General features: G+C 36.5%; 1 protein-coding gene across 3 annotated transcripts in view; it reads right to left on the reverse strand.

The window, feature by feature from the left end:
* Nucleotides 1-20,656, reverse strand: part of dse (dermatan sulfate epimerase) — a 49,566-nt gene that overhangs the window by 13,414 nt on the left and 15,496 nt on the right. For all 3 annotated transcript variants that reach the window (XM_066699531.1, XM_066699611.1, XM_066699699.1), the window contains one exon: nucleotides 204-443. In XM_066699531.1, the coding sequence (XP_066555628.1) occupies nucleotides 204-443 (240 nt within the window). The remainder of the gene's footprint in view (nucleotides 1-203; nucleotides 444-20,656) is intronic.

A 20,656-nucleotide genomic window follows, 5' to 3' on the forward strand; every position in this document is an offset into this window, starting at 1 on the left:
CACAAGACTTTTACAGGAGTCCATCAACATTGCTAAGAGATGAGCAACAAGCAGCATTTACTACACTCTTGTCAATGTAGTGTAGCCAACTAAAAAATAAAATTGTAATGTATTCAAAATCATGAGGATCATATTTCTTTTAATATTACCATAGTTGCCAATTCTATATAAATTGAAGCATAAGAAAGTATAAACATATTTACCTGGCAAGATAGTCCTGTATAAGAAGGCAAAGTGCTTTTTAAGCCAAGGGTGATCAAAGTGGGCAATGTCAAAGTGTCTCTGCACCAGAAAAATGTACTGAAAGAGTGATCTGGTGGTGTAGGTCCCATAGGCCACTCCTTCATACAATGATCCGTCTGTGACATCTTGCAGGAGGACCAGGGATTTTTCCATGATTGCTAGGACCTGCTTCATCCACAGGTAGGCTTCCTGAAGATAACCTAAAGAGACACAAATGTATATGAGTCTATGAGCTTAAGTTGTGTAATAATCTTCAGAGGAATTTCAACCATCTGTTCAACCATCTTTTTATTGTTAAGCTGGCTGAACTGTGGTCCACTGCTTAAGACAGCAACAGCACAGTGGAATACACATTCCAGCTGGGTTATTAGATAAACATAATTACTGAATTATTTCCTGTTACGTTTGTGTATACACTGCAGGCTGTTTTAGGTATTTCACAAAGAACTTAGACAACTGCTGATACTTTTAAAAGGGGGCTTATAGTGTTATGTGTATGTATATGTTGAGGTAGTACTTAAATTAGAATACACAATAGGTAGGTTTAAATAGGTATGTTTCATGTCTTGTGATATTATGTTCAGAAAAACAACATGTTTAGACCTATATTAATTATATGCTCTTCTAATAGTCTCAGGAAATCAAAATGTATTGGGAGGTTGCTGATTTTCTTACTCAATTAATGTATTTAAGGCACAACTGAATTCCAATATATACATTTCACTGACATTTTTGGTAGACCTTAACCTTAACAATGATCTTGGTAACCTACTTAAAAAAAGCCAAATAAATTACAAAAGAGGATGCTTCCTGCTCACTGGTGTAGTTCCAGGACTGACCTAGAAACAAACCTAGAATTTCCCCTTCATTCCCTCTACTGTTCACCCACATTAAAATAAACATCTTCCTGCACTACTCTTTCAGTTCATAAAAACAAGCCTATAACAATGAGATGCATTGAGAGCTACAAAATATACCATAAAAAATAAGTCCATAAATAAAACTCTTAACATAACAATATAAAAAAAAGTAAAGCTGCTTATTTAATTCCACCCCCAATTCCCCTTTATGTTTTTAGCTAGTAAAAGGAAAATAGTAATACAAAATAATGTTAAAACTTACTTTAAAGTTAAATCATTTGTTGTTTATGCAGTGGAAGATAACTTTTCAATTGGGCCCACAGTGCAAGTTTTCATTTTGCCACCCGCAGTACACACACACACACACACACACACACACACACACACACACACAATCACATTCATAAAATAGACCAGGCCTCTGTTCAATGCATTCATATTGCTGTGGCCCAGAGAAATAAATGCAATTTTGGAAAAAGTTGTCATAAGAAAGAAAGCTGTGAGTACTGTATATGATGTTGATCTGAAATATAAAACACTAGCCATTTTTCGTATACCTACTCTCACTGACTGGTGTTGAAATGACAATTGTAATGTATGGACAGTATTTTCTTTTTTATTTGTCTGAACTTTATTTAAAAACAAAAAAACATGAAATGAAAAACACTAGCTTTCAAATCTATGAGAACCATTATGCTGCATGAACAATGCAAGTGCTTAAAACGACTAAAATAATAGTAATTAAAAATACTTGTGTACACTGTCATTTTATGACTGGTATGGCTGGGCAATATATCGAGTTATTGCGATATAGCTGATATATTATTTTGTGTGAAATGCAAAATACTTGAAAAGTTATATACAGTTGCATGTTATTTTTACAATCAGACAGGTTTGTGGAATTATGATCTTGAATGGTTACACTCGCTATATTAACATTTAAAAAGCAATGGAAGCAATTGTATGAAATAAAGTTACGTAGTTTTAACAAAATGTTTGAATTTTACACTGAAAACCAATAAAGTTATATACATAATTTGTATAAACTTAAAGGATAATAAAGCTTGTTTCCATTCTTATGAATTGGAAAGCAATGTAACAAATGCAGAATGTTTGATTTTCTTTTTATTAAGATGGTGAAGTGATGCAACAAAGTTTTTGTATATAATAAGAATAATATTTTTTATCATCACATTGTACAGTGCTGTATGGGTAAGCAGAATTTCAAATTGAAACACAACCATTACAGCAACGAAATGTACCTATCTAGCAAGGACAGATGTTAAATGCACTATAAACCCAGATGTGGTAAATCTACCTGAACCTATGCTATTTCACAGCGCCTGTGTTGCATGATTATTATTACTTGTGTTGTTGTTGTTATGTGTTATGTGTTACATTAAATAATACTGTGTATATACAGACAAATTAAAGGAAAACCCAACATAAAGTGTCTCAATAAGGTGTTGGGCCATCACGAGCTGCCGAGTCTCTGGAACTGAACTGGAGGGATGGAACACCATTCTTCCAAAAGATATTCCCACATTTGGTGTTTTGATGATGGTGGTGGAGAGTGCTGTCTAACATGTCGGTCCAAAATCTCCCATAGGTGTTCAATTTGGTTGAGATCTGGTGACTGCGAAGGCCATAGCATATGATCATTTTCATACTTATCACACCATTCAGTGAGCCCTCGTGCCCTGTGTATGGGGGCATTGTCATCTTGGAAGAGACTCAAAATAACTTTGTAATGATTTGCAATGACCCTTCCCTCTAATGGGACAAATGGACCCCATGCCAGGAAAATGTCCCCCACAGCATAACAGAGTCTCTGTGCCCCCTCATTGTCAGGGTCAAGCAGTCAGGCCTGTACCGTTCTCTTGGTCGAGAATATGGTGACGGATGACTCATTTGACCACATATCTTTTTTCACATCTCTGTAGACCAGTGCCTATGTTTTTTACACCACTGAACTCTCAATGTGCATTTGTCTTTGCAATGAGGGGTTTATGCACGGCAACCCTACTATAATATCCCTCTCTGTGTAGTTCTCAATGGACTGTTCTTGCTAACACAGTCTGATCACATCCTGCATTGACATTCCCAGTCTCCTGGGAAGAGCTTCTGTGATGCTTGCAGTAATGCACGAGCATCATGGTCATCAAATGTGCACTTTCAACCACAATTTCCAACCCTATTTACTGATGTCTTGCCCACAGATCTAAATGCAGATTTAACTTTAGTCACTGTTCCTATTGAAACACTAGCCAGTTTTTGTGACTGAAGCTCCTGCCATTCATGCCCCAATAATGACCCCTCTTTCAGAGTCACTTAGATCCTTTCCTCTTGCCATCTTGTTCCAAAATCGAGGTCAACTGGGCCTGCTAAGCATTTTTATACATGCCACAGGGCATGATAGGATGTTAATTGCTTAACTGTATCATACAGTACACCTCTTTGGAGGCATCTGCATTCGTTATGTTCCTCCACTCATTTATTCAGGTTCTTCCTTTAATTTGTCACCCATCTGCATATATATATATAATGTAATATATAATTACATTATATATTATTTACATTTTCTGTGGGCTAGATGAAGTCTATTCCGCAGGCTTCAGTGTGTATTCCATGCTTTTTCATCAAAATGTAGTTTGACAAGTGTTATTTTTGCATTATTTTTACTGGAATACTGGAGGCATTTTTTATTGTTATTTTTTATTTTATAGTTTATACAGGTAAAACAAAAATCATATTTACCATGACAGCCTAGCAAGTAGTATTGTTTGTTAGTTTTGCATATTTAATGCTTAGGAGAAAGACTTGTTGTTTGAATTATAATGTATTTGGTCTTATTTTGATGCTTGTTTGCAGAAAAACAAGAAATATCAAGATATATATTGTGTATCGCCCAAACTTCTAAAAATATCAAGATATTATTTTTAGGTCATATCACCCAGCCCTACGTTAAAAGTACTACTTATATGGTTAAATAACGTAAATATACTAATATTAGTTCATATAATACATATTATATTGCTTACAAATATGCAGAATAAAATCTCTCTTAAGCCATTAGATAGATCAGGTAGAATTTACGCTTAATCCTCCTTCAGTTTAAAGATGTTTATAGGCCAACAGGCCCCTATTCCATTTTTATTACAGAATTTAGCAATCTCTCATCTAACTTAACCATACACCATGAAAAACCCATTATTTTTTGGGACTTTAACATATATATTGATATGAAAGAGGACCCACTTACTGTTAGTTTCCTGTCCCTATTGGAGTCTGGACCCACACATCGTCACAATCACACACTAGATCTAGTTACAGTGAGGGAAAAAAGTATTTGATCCCCTGCTGATTTTGTACATTTTCCCACTGACAAAGAAATTATCAGTCTATAATTTTAATGGTAGGTGTATTTTAACAGTGAGAGACAGAATAACAACAAAAAAAACAGAAAAACACATTTCAAAAAAGTTATAAATTGATTTGCATGTTAATGAGGGAAATAAGTATTTGACCCCTTCGACTTAATACTTGGTGGCAAAACCCTTGTTGGCAATCACAGAGGTCAGATGTTTCTTGTAGTTGGCCACCAGGTTTGCACACATCTCAGGAGGGATTTTGTCCCACTCCTCTTTGCAGATCCTCTCCAAGTCATTAAGGTTTCGAGGCTGACGTTTGGCAACTCGAACCTTGAGCTCCCTCCACAGATTTTCTATGGGATTAAGTTCTGGAGACTGGCTAGGCCACTCCAGGACCTTAATGTGCTTCTTCTTGAGCCACTCCTTTGTTGCCTTGGCTGTGTGTTTTGGGTCATTGTCATGCTGGAATACCCATCCACGACCCATTTTCAATGCCCTGGCTGAGGGAAGGAGATTCTCACCCAAGATTTGACGGTACATGGCCCCGTCCATCGTCCCTTTGATGCGGTGCAGTTGTCCTGTCCCCTTAGCAGAAAAACACCCCCAAAGCATAATGTTTCCACCTCCATGTTTGACAGTGGGGATGGTGTTCTTGGGGTCATTCCTCCTCCTCCAAACACGGCGAGTTGAGTAGATGCCAAAGAGCTCGATTTTGGTCTCATCTGACCACAACACTTTCACCCAGTTCTGAGTTTAGGAGCACTAGAGTGTATAAAAGACACCTGGGAGCCAGAAATCTTGGGATTTCCCTCATTAACATGCAAATCAATTTATAACTTTTTTGAAATGCGTTTTTCTGGATTTTTTTGTTGTTATTCTGTATCTCACTGCTAAAATACACCTACCATTAAAATTATAGACTGATCATTTCTTTGTCAGTGGGCAAACGTACAAAATCAGCAGGGGATCAAATACTTTTTTCCCTCACTGTAGGTCTTTCTCATGCTTTACTTCTTCTAGTTCTACCACCCATAGTCTAATTATAGGGGATATTTTTACTACCTGCATGTAATACCTTGCACTTATCCACATTGAATTTAATCTGCCAGGTGTCAGCCCACAACTGAATATTATCTCGAATATTATTCAAAGTCCCTTTGAATAACTTGTGCTGCTGAGATTGTATCTGCTGAGCCACCTATTTTAGTATCATCTGCAAATTTGACAATTTGCTAACTATCCCAGAGTCCAGATAATTAATATAGATTAGAAAAAGCACAGGCCCTAATACTGATCCCTGTAGAACTCCACTAACAACCTAGTTAGAAGCAACTCCTCTAATCAACACCCTCTGTTTCCTATACATCAACCAGTTCATAATCCATCTACTTACATTACCCTGAATGCCTACAGCTTCCAAATTGAGGATCAGTCTTTCGTGTGGAACCTTATCAAAAGCTTTTTGAAAATCTAAATATATCATATCATATGCTGATCTACAGCTGCACTTGCATGTTCAAATAATAGATTAGTAAGACATGATCTGCCTTGTCTAAACCCATATTGACTATCTCAAAGAATATGGTCTTCATTAACATGCTCCTCTATTTTGTGTTTAATCATTTTTAATCTAATGCAGGTGACACAGATTGGTCACTGATCCCTCTCTTAACATCTCTTTCTGTTCAATATATTATTTGTACTGTTTCATCTCTATACATTTTCTTTCTCTGACTTCTATTAAACCATTTTGGCCAATGTTTTTTGGTCCTCAATTTACTAAGTTTTGGTACAAATTTCTCCTGAGTCTCAAGTAGTATATTTTTAAAATGTAACCATACATTTTCAACATAATTTGTATCCAGTGTGCCCCAGTCTAACTCTTCTAAGTGCTGCTTCATACCTTCAAGGTTTGCTTTTCTAAAATTATAGACCATTGTTTTAGTTTTCTGAAAGTATGCCAAAGCTAACCATATTGTGATCACAGTTTGCTATTGGATCTCTAAATAGTGTCCCTCTGACTCGATCTTGGTCATTTGAACAGATCAAATCAATGCATGGTCTCTCTGGTTGGTTCCCTCAGAAATTGAGTTAGAAAGCAGACATTTACCATCTCAACCATTTCTATTAGCTAAAATGTGCCTGTTTATTTCAGAAGGAAACAGAAAACATGCATGCTTATCATTATGACAAAATTATGGAATGAGAATGGAAGATCAATCTCCTTAAAATTGGCACCTTAATCATTATATAACTGTCCTTTTATACAATACTGACCAGTGGCTGAAGTATCAGCAGTAATGGACTCAATAACTAGGAGAGATGGAACCAAGTGCAGTGATTACAAATCCAAAAGAGAAGTCAATAAATGGGCATGGGGTCAGAAGCCAGCTAACAGAGATATGAAGTGATCAAGGTAAAGGAAATCAAGCAAGAAGTCAGAACCAGGCAAACAGGGCAATACAGGGAATCCAAGAATCTGAGGACGTGCGTACAGGCTCAGGTCGAATAGCTAGTCTGTAGACATCGACTGCACAGTGTCCAGTCTTTGATGAAATGGATTGTCAAGCTCATATAGGGCTCTGTCATTCAGCTAGTCCACGTCGATTGTTATTGCATAGTACGTTACCCCGCTAAGCTATAACTTTAGCCCTACATTCTCCATTATAAACACGGCAACTCGATCTCACTAAAGTGCTTGTGGCTTGGCATGACATACCTCAGGTCAAGGGTTTTGACTAATGATTTAAACCCTGTCTTCTCAACCGTGTAAATCGGGACCATGTCTTTGCATATGTGTATCATAATGGCACACGTTATCGCCTTCCATCTTGCAGATGTCTTGTCATATAGAGTGCTTCAGGCAAAAGCTTCTTTCAAAGTTTGCATCTTTTCTAGATGATAGAATAGGCTTGTTGTGTTTGAGTCTGTACTTGGGACCGGTCTGCGGCATACTTTGCAAAGTACGGTTTTCTGCTCTGTGTCAGATTTTTCATACCCAAACCAATTCCAAACAACAGACGTAACCCCCCTCTTTTTTATGAGCTTGTCTTGTCTTGGTTGGGCAGAGTCCTTTTGATTATGCGAATGTTGGGAAGAATCCCGGGACGAACGTTCAGTGTCATCCTGTATTTTGTGTATTTTCACTCCCACATGCGAATAACGTAAAGTGACGTAAATGTTGCCGTAAAGTAGTTCCATCACTGATTAACAACATGGCAAAAAAATATACGATAGACATTTTTCTTTCGTTTTACGATATATTGTCCTATCGCACAGCCCTACTTCTGGTTATGCAGTTAAAACATAAAACCCATAAAACAAATATACATTTATACTAAGAGTTTTGTCTTTGATTGCATTATGCTATTTGCAGTACAAGATGATACAGAAAAAAAAAAAAAATAATAACCTTCACACTTGCTCCCTTTATGAAGAAGCCAGCATCCAAGACTTGCTTAAGGAAAGGCATGCAGAATGCAAATTAAATGAATGAGAATAATTTTGTGTAAGATTTTACATATTACTTTTTGACATGTTGTGTATGCTACCACTGCCAAATACATTTACAATGTTTTACAGTAAACAACTATAGTTTATGAATGTGAGAGTGTATGCATGTGTGTGTATACCGGGGGCGGGGGGGAATGTTAGATTACTCTCAGATTTAGATTTTTTCTTAAATTATGCGATTTAAAAAGGTGTTCTCTGCGGAATTCTGTGGCAGTGATTATGATTATTATGGTTTATGTAAAGAAATGAACAATTAAAAGGCATAAACTGAGACAATGATGTCTGCTTAAACTTTTATACAATTTCCATGTCTCAAAATGAACATGCAATACTGTGATTGCAAAATGGAACGACAATGCTAACATATTTGTCATGAGAAATCAATAGGAAAATAAAAAAAATAAAAAAATAATCTCATTTTGAAATGAATTCAATTTCATGAACTATACCTGCATTAACATACATTCTTTCAGATAAGTGGTTCTCAACCCTGGTCCTGGAGGACCCCCTACCCTGCAGGTTTTGGTTGCAACCGAGCTCTCAATTACTTAACTGAACCTTAATTGAATACATTATTTGCTTACATTTGACTTTTTAAATTGTGTAACTGATAAAAAGTTGGTTCCTTAAGAAGATCATACGTTTATACGATATTATATTTAACTTAAAACCCCCACTGTTTAAAATAATGAAAAGGTTCTGATTTAGGAAATGATTAGGCTATTTCAATTAAGTCTTCAATTGAGTAACAGAGCTCAGTTGGATCAAAAACCAGCAGGGTAGGTTGAGAACCACTGCTTTCGATAGCATTACTGTAAATTAAAAACTTTAAAAATAAGTCTATTAAAAAGCTATTTTTTTAATCAAATTTCTGTTATTATTATAAATGTCTTGGCAGACTTGACTATTTTGACTAGGGCTGGGCGATATGGCCAAAAAAGTTATCACAATTAAAAAATGTATATCAGTCAATATCGATAATTATCACGATAAATATGTCAAATCATTATTTCTTTCAAGTTTAAAGGCTGATTTTTGCTCCTGAGTGAAATTTGAAGAAACCAGAAGTTTAATTGTGGTTAAACTATTCTTTATGGTCAGAACATGACAAACACTTTCCAAACAGTGGATCATTTCACAAATCTGAGGTAGAACATTCAAAACAATTATAATGATAACATTTTTTCAACATAAAAATATGCATGAGTAAAATTAAGTAAAATCCCTTTTCAGTCCTTTTTCCTCAACAAAATAAATATCTGCATTCTGATGTATAACAGCCCCACGGAGACAATCAGCATGAAGGCGAACACGATTTAGTTAACGTGTGTCCATTTACAAGTTAAATGAATGAATAAATAAATCCAGCAGATCTGGGTTTCCCTCTAACATATTAAGGACTGGTTCAGGGGCGTTGCTAGACTTCAGGATTTAGTGCGGCTACAGCCCCGAATGTTTTATGAATGTCCCCTGATCTCAAGTTATTTTTGCTGACTGTTTTCGCCAGTATGAGCGGGGGGCTGACGGTGTTTTATCCGTTAAGAGTGGGGGGCTGATGGTGTTTTCTCCGGTAAGAGCGGGGGGGCTGACGGTGTTTTCTCTCACACATTCACACACATTACGTTCATTTTGTCGAGATATTAAAACGAATTAAGCAAATATGGCTGGCGACGCCGCTGGACTGGTTTATAAATGCGTCCGTAAACGCCATGACTGAGACATGCACACTTTAGTTAAATTAAACCTGCTATTATTGCTGATGTTACTGTGTGATTAATCGTGAAATGTGTATTTTGCTGTAACTTGTCCTGGTTAAGGATGTCTCCTAAGTAAAATAAAATAATACGGTCAAAAGTGTCGTATGCAGTTACACATCTGTAGTAAGAGTAATAGGTAATGGTAATAGTCAAGTTGTGCCGTTTAAAATACATATATACTAGCACATATCTTGATGATGATCGCAATAATAACAATAATAAATAGCAAATATTTTATTGTTGCACATGGAGATGTTTTCTTACAGTAACGTAATGCTTGTCTGAATATAATGTTGTCTGAACACTGTAACACCTAACAAAGTTTAGCTAAGTTAGGCTAGGAAGCAATCAGTTTGCATTTGTTAACATAATTAACATGGGGTGTGTGTGTGACACACGCTATTACCTTTTCTATCTCTTCAGAAGCCATCGTTTTATGTATGGTTGTCAAGGTCCTCTGGCACTTCAGAATTAGTTCAGGCTGGGAGGAACCAGTGCAACAGGACTTTCCCTTTGTGTGCTGATTTGATTGGAGATGATTATCAATTGATGATTTCCTTTGTTACAGACGGCACAATATAATTTGCTACCATTCTTGTGAAGATCTGTTTACTCCCTTACCATCTGTTTAGCTGATACATTTCCAACTTTACTCTTTGATGTAAGCTATTTGGTCTCAAAAAAACTCTCAATTTTAAACCTAAGGGCTGATCATGCTGGTAATGTTAAGCTATTTAATGTTGTCCCTCCTATGACAGTAATAGCAGATCAAACAAAATAAAAAAACATGATGGAAATTGTTGACAAAAGGTGGTTAGACATGAATGAAATGAAACATTACTTTATGTAATGTTATGTAACCTTATGTAACGTTATGTAAAATTATATATGGTATCATTTGTTATTTTTTTTTATTTTTCCCTGTCTATCACTCAAAAAGAGGCGGTATTCTGCAGGAGGAAGATAATTCTGCGGAAGAAGGCAAATTCTGGTGGCTCCTATAATGTCATCACTGAGGAGGTGGGGATCAAGAGCGCAAAGATGACCATTATCAGCGCCGCTTGTGTGCCCTGGGACAGTGGCCATGCTCACGAGGTGGAGGCGGAACACCCAAGGGGTACAGGGGCAAAGGGGATGCCAGCGACAGACTCAAAGAAAGACAGAAACAAAGTGTCCCTCTTTGAAGCAGCAGATGGAACGATGATGGGGAGGGCTCCCCCATGGCTCAAGCCAGGTGGTAATGAAGGAAAGCTCCTGGAAGCCCACAGCCAACACATAAATTCCTGTTCGACAGGGCCTAAGCAGGCCTCGCAAAAACTCATCCACAAGAGGCAGTCTGATCAGCCTCACAGAGGTGGAAGCCCAAACCAGTGTGTCCATCCTGGGAAATAAAATATTGATATTGACCAAGATAGAGTCAGAAGGGCATTAGTTAGATAACCAATGGCAAACTGTGATCACAATATGATTAGCTTGGAGGCACACTTTCCAAAAACACAGACCAAGCCTAAAACAATTATCTACAATTTCAGAAAAACAAACCTTGAAGGTATGAGGCATACTGGAAACAGATTAAGTCGAAAATAGATGGTTATATTTAAAAAATATACTACTAGAGGCTCAAAAGAAATTTGTAAAAGAAACTATTGCAAATAGCTTTTCTGAATACTATAACATCAAGAGGTATCTTGGAAAGTGTCTTGGAAAATGAACAAGATGTAGCAAATGTTCTAAATGAGTATTTCACAGAGGTCTTTACAGAATTAAAAATAGATGTTAACAACCAGACTAGTCAAACCCTAAGAGAAATCAGGATAAATGAGAAGGAGGTACTACTCACCTGGGCCAGATGGTATATTTCCAACAGTACTTATTTATAGGCCGCTAACTCAAATATTCCAAATGACACTTAGAACAGGGGATGTGCCAACTGACTGGAAAACAGCAAATGTCATACCAATCCACAAGAAAGGGGACAAAACTGTGCTAGGAAATTACAGACCAATCAATCTCAACTGCAACACTTGTAAGATGTTGAAAACAAAAATTAGACAGAAAATAGAGGAGCATCTTAATGAAAACCATATTCTTGGTGATAGTCAACATGGGTTTAGACGAGGCAGATCATGTCTTACCAATTTATTCATTTTTTGAACATGCAACTGCAGCAGCAGATCATGTGAAAACATATTATATGATATACTTAGATTTTCAAAAAGCTTTTGATCAGGTTCCACACCAAAAACTGATCCTCAAATTGGAAGCTCTCGGTATTCAGGGTAATGTAAGTAGATGGATTATGAACTGGTTGATGTATAGGAAACAGAGTGTCAATTAGAGGAGTTGCTTCTGACTGGATTTAGGTGGTTAGTGGAGTTCCACAGGGATCAGTATTAGGGCCTGTGCTTTTTTAATAATTCCCAATATCATGTCCGATCAGCACCTGAAAGGGACATATTTTCTTGTACTCGGAATTCAATAAGTGCAGTTATTCTGCATTTCTAAATAACTTACTGTTGGCAGAGAAATTACAGTTGTTAAACTTAGAAGGGTTATTATGTATAAAGAGTGGAATGAGTGGAATTTTGTTTGAGGTGTCTTTAAGTTGATTTTCAGTGCCCATTATTTTGTCATATTGAATACAATGTATTTACAATTTACAAAGGTTTCTGTTCGTGTGGTGCAGATGTCAGCAGTTCTACACAGATTCCAGCACAATTCCACAGATCCCATTGGGGTGGCAGCGCAGATCTGAACAAAACTGCAGAAATCTGCACTATGTGAATGCGACCAGAGCTCTCAAACACTGTATTTAGTTAACAAATTCACTCTTCACTGTTTCACCGTGATAACTTTTGTGCAAATTTACAGCAGCAAAACTTCAGAAAGAAATTATAAATAACCAAATAGCAAGTATGGAACACATACCCAAACATGGCCGTAGCATGCACCTTTTAAAAAAATGCATGCAGACATTATTGATATCCGGGACTGTCTCAAGGAAGCAATGCACTTCTTGTTGTGGAGAGGCAGATTGGAGAGCCAGAGTGTGTGAGCAGAGAAACAGAAATATGGTACTTGGACTTTGTGTGAACTTGGATTTGATTACGGAAATGCATGTTGGACTTGGTCACTATTGATCTTTATATTAGTTACATGCATAGGTAGGGATCTGTTTTCAGTGTTTAGTATTTAGAGGAGCTAGGGTTTTGTGTGGTTCTTGTATGTCCTTGTGGTTTAAGCACTCGCACACTGTATAGAGGTAAAAAGCAAATGTTGGACATTTTGTAGTGTTACAATCTGAAACTAAAATGGATTTATTTGGGATTTTCTGTCACTGATCTAAACAAGTATTACATAATGTCAATGTTGGGGGAAAAAAATCTTTATTGTATTAACTTCCAATAAAAAACTATAACGTCTTGATTGCATAAGTAGTTCCCCCTTTGCTATGCCACACTTAAATAAGCTGTGGTGCTTACTGCCTTCAGAAGTCACATAATTAGTTGAATAGAGTTCATCTGTGTGCAATTAAAGTGTCACATGATCTCAGATTAAATAAATCTGTTTCTGGAAGGCCCCAGATTATGTAAAAGAGCATATCCAACCAACCACCACACCATGAAAAGTTATGAAATGTTCAATATCTGAAGACAAGTTCTAATATAATCAACATGCAGTATCTGGCTCTGAGATCAAAGTTCAGATGTAATGAGATATCCAGAAAGAGAATCTACACTCTTTAGGGCAATATAAACAATTCCCCAAGAGTCTCAAGAGAATCTGGACCACCAATCAGCACCAAAAACAATAGCATCGGATTTTCAGATATAGTACAAAAGGCCATCTTGATCGCTGAAAAACTGTAGGAGAATAATAAGCAGAAGAAGTAAAAGAATAAAGAAACCGAGAAAGAACATACATTAGAACAAAGCACAAGGTATACTAACAATTTCACACACAAATTGAAAAATGTGCATGTTCTATACATTAAAAGAATAACATAGAGTTCTCTGTTTTACCATCAAACACTCTGAACTGTTTGTATGAAGGGTGCTATATAAATAAAATATTATTATTAATAATAATAATAATAATAATAATAATAATAATAATAATAATAATAATAATAATAATATGATTATGTGCTGGCCTAGCTTATATTAGCATTTTACAAAATAGTTTTATACATATCATGTATAGTTTCAGTATTTATCCAATATTGGAAGGTATGTTTTTTCACTCGTTTTCTTTAGATTGTTCTCTGTGATTTGAGCTTGCTTGTCATTTGGAGTTGATATCCAGTCAACATATTCATTGAACATTTACTTTTTCTTTATTTTAATTGCTATTGTGAATTTTGAAAAATCTTTGGGATAAACACTAACTAAAACCAAAAAAGCCTTCTATTGGTTTAGTTTTTTAGTAAAACACGTTTATTGGTTTATAAGCCCTATGTTTCTCAATGTTTTGTTTCACCATGCTGCTCAGTAGTGTGTCAGCGGCGCCGCTGCGCATGAGAATCACAGTAGCGTCTGAAGCGTCCAGCGGAAAACTAAAGCACCATAACTATGTTAAAAAATAATGGTAAATAATTATAATAATGACTGTAAAACCAAATAAACATGTATTTATTTATTGTCTGAAGTCTGGGGAAGGATTGTATGGTAATTTGAAAAACATTTAGACAATAGTTTGGGAAAACATATTGGTGCATTATCAAAATATGTGGTAATACATACATTTATGTAATTATATCTGATATTATATTGTCAGATAATATCGGTGCCTACGGTGGCCTTGAAGTGCAAAACACAAATGCATAAAGAGAAACAAATGCAAAAAGCTGAACGCAAAAGCAAAAAGAAAAACATGAAACCAAACGAGAAGCACATTTTTTTTTTTTTTTTTTTTTATTACGGAATTGCATCATCTAGAGTCCTACCAACAGAAAACGTGTGCCGCCTCTTCATACCCAAGCCGTATTATTTCGAAGCCCACTGTTGTTATGGGCAAGCTACACGCCCACACAGGACTGAAGTGCTGCTATTGGTTCTCTGCTCTGTGCTCGCTGCACGAGAGAAACGCTTGATTTAAAGTATACGTATTGATTCAAACCCGGAAATCAGACGGCCCCTAAAAATAATACAATTATGAAGTAACAGTGCGGTCAAACAGTCCGACAAGACAACGTCAGCCGCCCCTTGTATTTTCTCTCAGCCCTTCTAAAAATAATACAACAAAATAATCCAAGAATGAAGAATTCACTCCGCAAACACCATCAGCAACCCACCCACCACAGCTCTTACACAGGAAAAAAAACACCCGCTGCCCCCCGATCCTGGACAACAATTCGAAGCCCCCTAAAACTAGAAGTCTAGAAACGTCCCTGTTCTTCATTAATGTGAAATCAGTCCTCTTATTTCTGTGTTAACATCTGTGTTTAGTTGTTTCTGTTAACTCGCCAACACAGCATGTGCATGGCAATTGCTTTATGAAACACTTAAAGTTGGTGAACATCACTTTCTAACCTTTGTAATATAACCTGCATCAACACTTATACTTGAAATCGAGCGCTGTGCACGAGAGAGCAGAGAACAGAGATGGCTGACCAATGACAGCGCTTTAGTTCTGTGTGGGCGTGTGGCTTGCCCATAACAGTGGTGGGCTTCAAAATAATGCGGCTGGGGGATGAAGAAACAAACAAAAAAAAGTTTTTGTGTTTCTTTTTTTGCAATTGCGTTTTTGTTCTTGCAATTCTGTTTTTCTTTTCGCAGTTGTATTCTTCCTTTTGCATTTGCGTTTTTCTTTTTGCAGTTGCGGTTTTCTCTTTGTGTTTTGCACTTCAGGGCCACCGTAGTGCCCCTATGTTAAACAACGGTGACCATTCAACTTGAGAGAGGCAATTGGGCAATTGTGCAATTGTGCAAAGCTGGTGCAAAGCTGGTAAAAGAAAAAAAAAATTGGTTCTATGAAGGTTTTAATGTTTAATTAACTTCACAATCGAAAATATTTTGCATCTTCAAGGTGTATGTGGTATTAATGAAAGGGAGAGAATCCAAATTCATTCAATTTTCATTCCAGATTGTAACAAAGTTTGAAAAAGTCCTTGGAGGGTTGAGTAGTTATGCAATCCACTGTATATAGTGCCTATAGGAAGTATTCACCCACCTTGGACTCAACCTGAAATATCAATGTATATAAAAGGGATTTATGTCCCTTTGATATACAAAACCTACTCTACACTTTGAAGAGGCAAGATCATTTTTATAGTGAATCAATAGTTAATGAAAAAATAAAACTGTTGGCAGCAATTATATATGTGAGTATCTACTAGACATGGACATCTGCATTGTGCACTATCCACCCATTATTCTTGGCAAAAATTCTGTCAAGTTTGATGGGGATTGTTGGTGGACAGCAATCTTCAAGTCTTGCCAGAGATTCTCAAAGTGGATTCAAGTCCTGTCTTTGACTGGGCCACTCCAGAACATTCACTTTCTTGTTTTTAAACCACTCCAGTGTCAGTTTCGCTGTGTGTTTGGGCTCATTGTGCTCCTGAAAGGCAGACTGAAGCAACTTTTTCTCAAGGATCTGCCTGTATTGAGCTCCATACGTTTTGCCCTCTACTAAAGCTTCCTAGTCCCTGGCAGTGGAAAGCATTCCCATATCATGATGCTGCCACCACCATGTTTCACAGTAGGGATTGTGTTACCTGGATGATGTACTGTGTTGGGTTTGCGCCAGACATAACGCTTTGTACTTATGGCCAAATAGTTCATTTTTTGTTTCATTGCACCACAAAATCTTTTGACACATCTTTTCAGTCTCTCACATGGCTATTTGCAAATTCCAATTGGCTTCCTTATTGCCTCTCAGTTAACTCATGGAACACTTCAGAGGGTGTTTCAGAGTTGTCATTGGCCTCTTGTTGGCTTCTCTGAACAATGCCCTTCTTACTTTGCTACTCAGTTTGGGTGGTCAGCCGTCTGTAAGCAGATTCTGTATAGCTATATACCTCCCACTTCTTATTGATGGACTTGACACTGCTCCAAAGAATATTCAATGCCATTTGAAGTCTTGTTATACCACTCCACAGATCTGTACATTTCCACAACTTTATAGTGGAGCAGTTTTGAAAGCTCCTTGGTCTTCATGGTAAGAGTTTGGAATCAAAAGCAACAACCATCAAGCAAACTTATTCAAGTTGAATGGGAGCAACTAATACAATTAAAACGTATTGAACCTTGTTTATAAGTAACATAATTGCTTAATAGGAGTGAACATCAGATGTAATTCCCACAGCATTTCATTTGTGACTACAGTAGTAACAATATATCCCTACAGCAAACACTTTAAAATTCAGTTTGACTCATGCCTAAAGCAATATTTTGTGCACAGTCAATTGTAGATCTACCAGTACATTGTCACTGCTCAAGGGGTTATCAGGGTGCCCAGCCAACAATCGTTGACGGCTGGCCAAACAAATACGTGAAAAACATACAAAAAAGAAAACACACTTTAAAACTTTAAGTGGCTTGCTCTGCCCCCCGCTCTCATTCGCTACAGCTACACCCCCAGTTGATATTAGTGTCAAGTTTAAGGGGGATATTACAATGGATCACAGATAGGGAATCCAATCCCGGGATCCCAGGCAATTTTCTAGTCCCGAAATACCGGGATTGAAATCGTGAAATACCCGGGATCATGGGACTGTGGCTAATGAAAAATGTGGCGGCACAGTAATTCTTGTACTCCGTGCTATAAGCTATTTATTAAAGAAAATGTTCAAGAATTAATAGAGACTCGTCATCTGCTCAAAATGTGAATCTGAAGTTTAACCACCCACACATTCAGCCCGAGTTCAGACGATCGGCAGAGGAAGGCACTGCTGAGGTCCCGCGGACTCCAGCTTCAAAGGGGCAGCTAAAGTTCATGACCTGTGTGAGTGATGCAGAAGCAGCAGCAACGTATGATGAACTGCATCAACACAGAAGTCATCCTCTTTGAAAGCGCAGGGGGACGGGGGCTGTACCTGCAATTAACATTAACTTTCTGATGTCAACTCTACCAAACCAGTGTGGAGTCTGAAATTGCATTTTAGCCGCATGTGTTCTGTACACAACATACACAATGGTCTAAAAGAGACAATTGACTTTAGTTTTCTTCATTCTTTTTAAATTGCTGTATTAAGAAACAGATAATAAATAAAACCTAAAAACCATAGGCCTATCATATATAATGTTTAACTGTTCAGTGTATGTTTTAGTGTAGTAGTAGTAGTAGTGCTACTAGTGCTTGTGGCTGTTTTGTGTGCAAATGTGCATGTCTAAATTCATGCCTTAACTGTTTTCTCAATTGTTACATAAAAAGCATGGCTTATTCTAGTACATAATGGCTTTTTTTATATATTAGTGTAGTATATAGCCTACATTATAGTTAGTCTAATAATGCATTCATCTCATCTCCGAAACTCTAGGCTAACATTCAATGCGATCCATGATGTGATACATAAATAAAAACGTTAACGTATTTAAGAAAACAATAGGCCATTTGTTTTGTTGTTTTCGTTGATTCTTTATAATTATTACTACATTTAAAACTTACCCAGCTAATACACAACGCCACACCGTTGCAGCAGCGTAATATTATGTGTGTTAGCTGGGAAGCTCTTTTTAATCCCGGGATTTTAAAAACAACAATCCCGAAATCCTGGGACTGAAAAAAGCGATTGGATTCCCTAATCACAAATCTATAGAGCAATATATACAAATAGTGAAAAGCTAAACTGTGATTTTTAGCCACCAGATTTTAATTACATTGTAGCAATTTGATTTTGAGAAACCTGAAGATAACATGAATCAAGCATACAAAGTTTAATTACATTTGCACAAATAGATTAAGAGCAGAAGTCACCAAAAGGTGAACTGAACATGGCTGAAAACTACATTTTCAGATACTGCAGGTTTTTCGTAAATTGAACGTGCAACATGGGTACACAATCACTGGGGACAAACCTCACTCAAAACAAACATACCACAGCCACTTTTCACAAAATGTTTTTGTGAGTTTTTGTGGAAGACTTTACATTTTTTATACTGTGTGGAACAGGATCCCGTCTTTTCATTATGTACTTTTCATCACAAACATTTAATCACCGGTGTCAGTTCATCACTAATTTGCATATTCAGTTACAAATTACACATGGACTGTCTCTTTTGATTTAGATCAAATATTCCTTAATTTCCTACACTGCAAAACAGACTTTTTTGTTATACAAATACAATACAAATCCATTAAAAAATAAATAAAAAATAGATAAGTAAATTTATAATAATAATAATAATAATACAAAATAAAAATATTACATTCACTTAATTGGTAAATCAAAGTGAATAATAGTTGGGGACCACCTAGACCACCTTTCCATTGTCAAATGTAGTTTTGCTGTTGTCAATTCCATGAAGTACACTGTTTGTATTTGGTCAGTGTTGGTGGGTCTGGCTTCAACCAGCATTTAGTCATGGTTTTCCTTGCTAATCATTAAAAGTACCTGTAAAAGGTAACATTTATTCCTGTCCTCTAAAACTTCTGGGGAGTCTCCTAACACCTAATACAGTGGTTCAAACGGAATTGTTATATTTAAAATAGTTTGCAATTCCATTTCAATACCTTTCCAAAACTGCTCTAATTTTGGGCTATCCCAGAACACATGAGTATGATCTCCTACCAATTTACAACCTCTCCAAAATAACTCTAAAGTCTGTCTATTGATCTTGTTTTGTATAAGGGGGGTCTTAAACAATCTTATTTTTGTTTTCCAATTAAATTCTTTACATAATGGAACTTTTGTCAATTTGTGACCTTCATAACATATTTGTTCCCAAGATTAATCTGAAATAATTGTGTTCATTTCCAATTCCACTTTTCTTTTACATCAAGTGTATTATCTGCAAGAACAGTCTGTAGTATGCGGTAGAGGTTGGAAATTACCTTTCTTACCGTTTGACCCTCACCTATACTGATAAAGTACTTTTCGATGTTTGACGGTTGTCTTTTTATTTCCTGCCATTCCAGATGGGTTGTCAGATAATGTCTCAGCTGTAAAAATCTAAAGAAATCAGTGGCTGGTAACCCAAATTTAGTCTGAAGATGTTAACGCAATTCCTCTCCTTCTTTGCCCACGTTGCCGGAAGGAATTCTACATGTTCTGCTATTTTAGTTGCCCTAGATACTTTAGTTGACAACCTTAGTTTCTTTTGGTTTTCTGACCATATTTTGAGTGTACAGCATAACCATTTATTCTTAATTTAAATTTTGTTTATAAATTAATTTTTCACAAATGATAGTGTATCCAAAGAAACATGAGAGCATCAGTTTTGTTCTAGCTGCAACCATCTAGTGTCTTTATTATATTGTATCCTTGTCACCATTTCACTAAATTGGGCTGCCCAGTAGTATAATTTTAAGTTTGGCAGATTCAAGCCAATACATTTTATTATGGATCTAGCTAACATTTTAAAAGTAGTAGTTGGAACTGGAATAGGCAGAGATTGGAATAAAAACAAAAGTCTAGGCAATATGTTAATTCTTACGGGTTTCTATTCTACCAAATAAAGACAAAAGTAGAAGATCCCACCTGACCATTAAGCCTCCTGAATAGTCACACTGTCCATTCAATCAATTACACATGAATGTATCCCATGATTTCTCCTACCATTCTTATGCAGATGATTTCATTTCATTTTAGATTTTCTAGAGGGAGGCCCTTCATCAAATGGCAATTTATAAATTTTTGTGTTTATTACACAAAGTCCCCTCCCAAAATAATTATCCCCTTAGCCTTACTTGGCAATAGCTTCACTACTGCTTTAAAGAATTTGGCGTCATATATATTGACCAATGATTCTTC

This window comes from Amia ocellicauda, chromosome 1 (genome assembly GCF_036373705.1).
Source record: "Amia ocellicauda isolate fAmiCal2 chromosome 1, fAmiCal2.hap1, whole genome shotgun sequence".
Taxonomy (NCBI): Eukaryota; Metazoa; Chordata; class Actinopteri; order Amiiformes; family Amiidae; genus Amia; species Amia ocellicauda.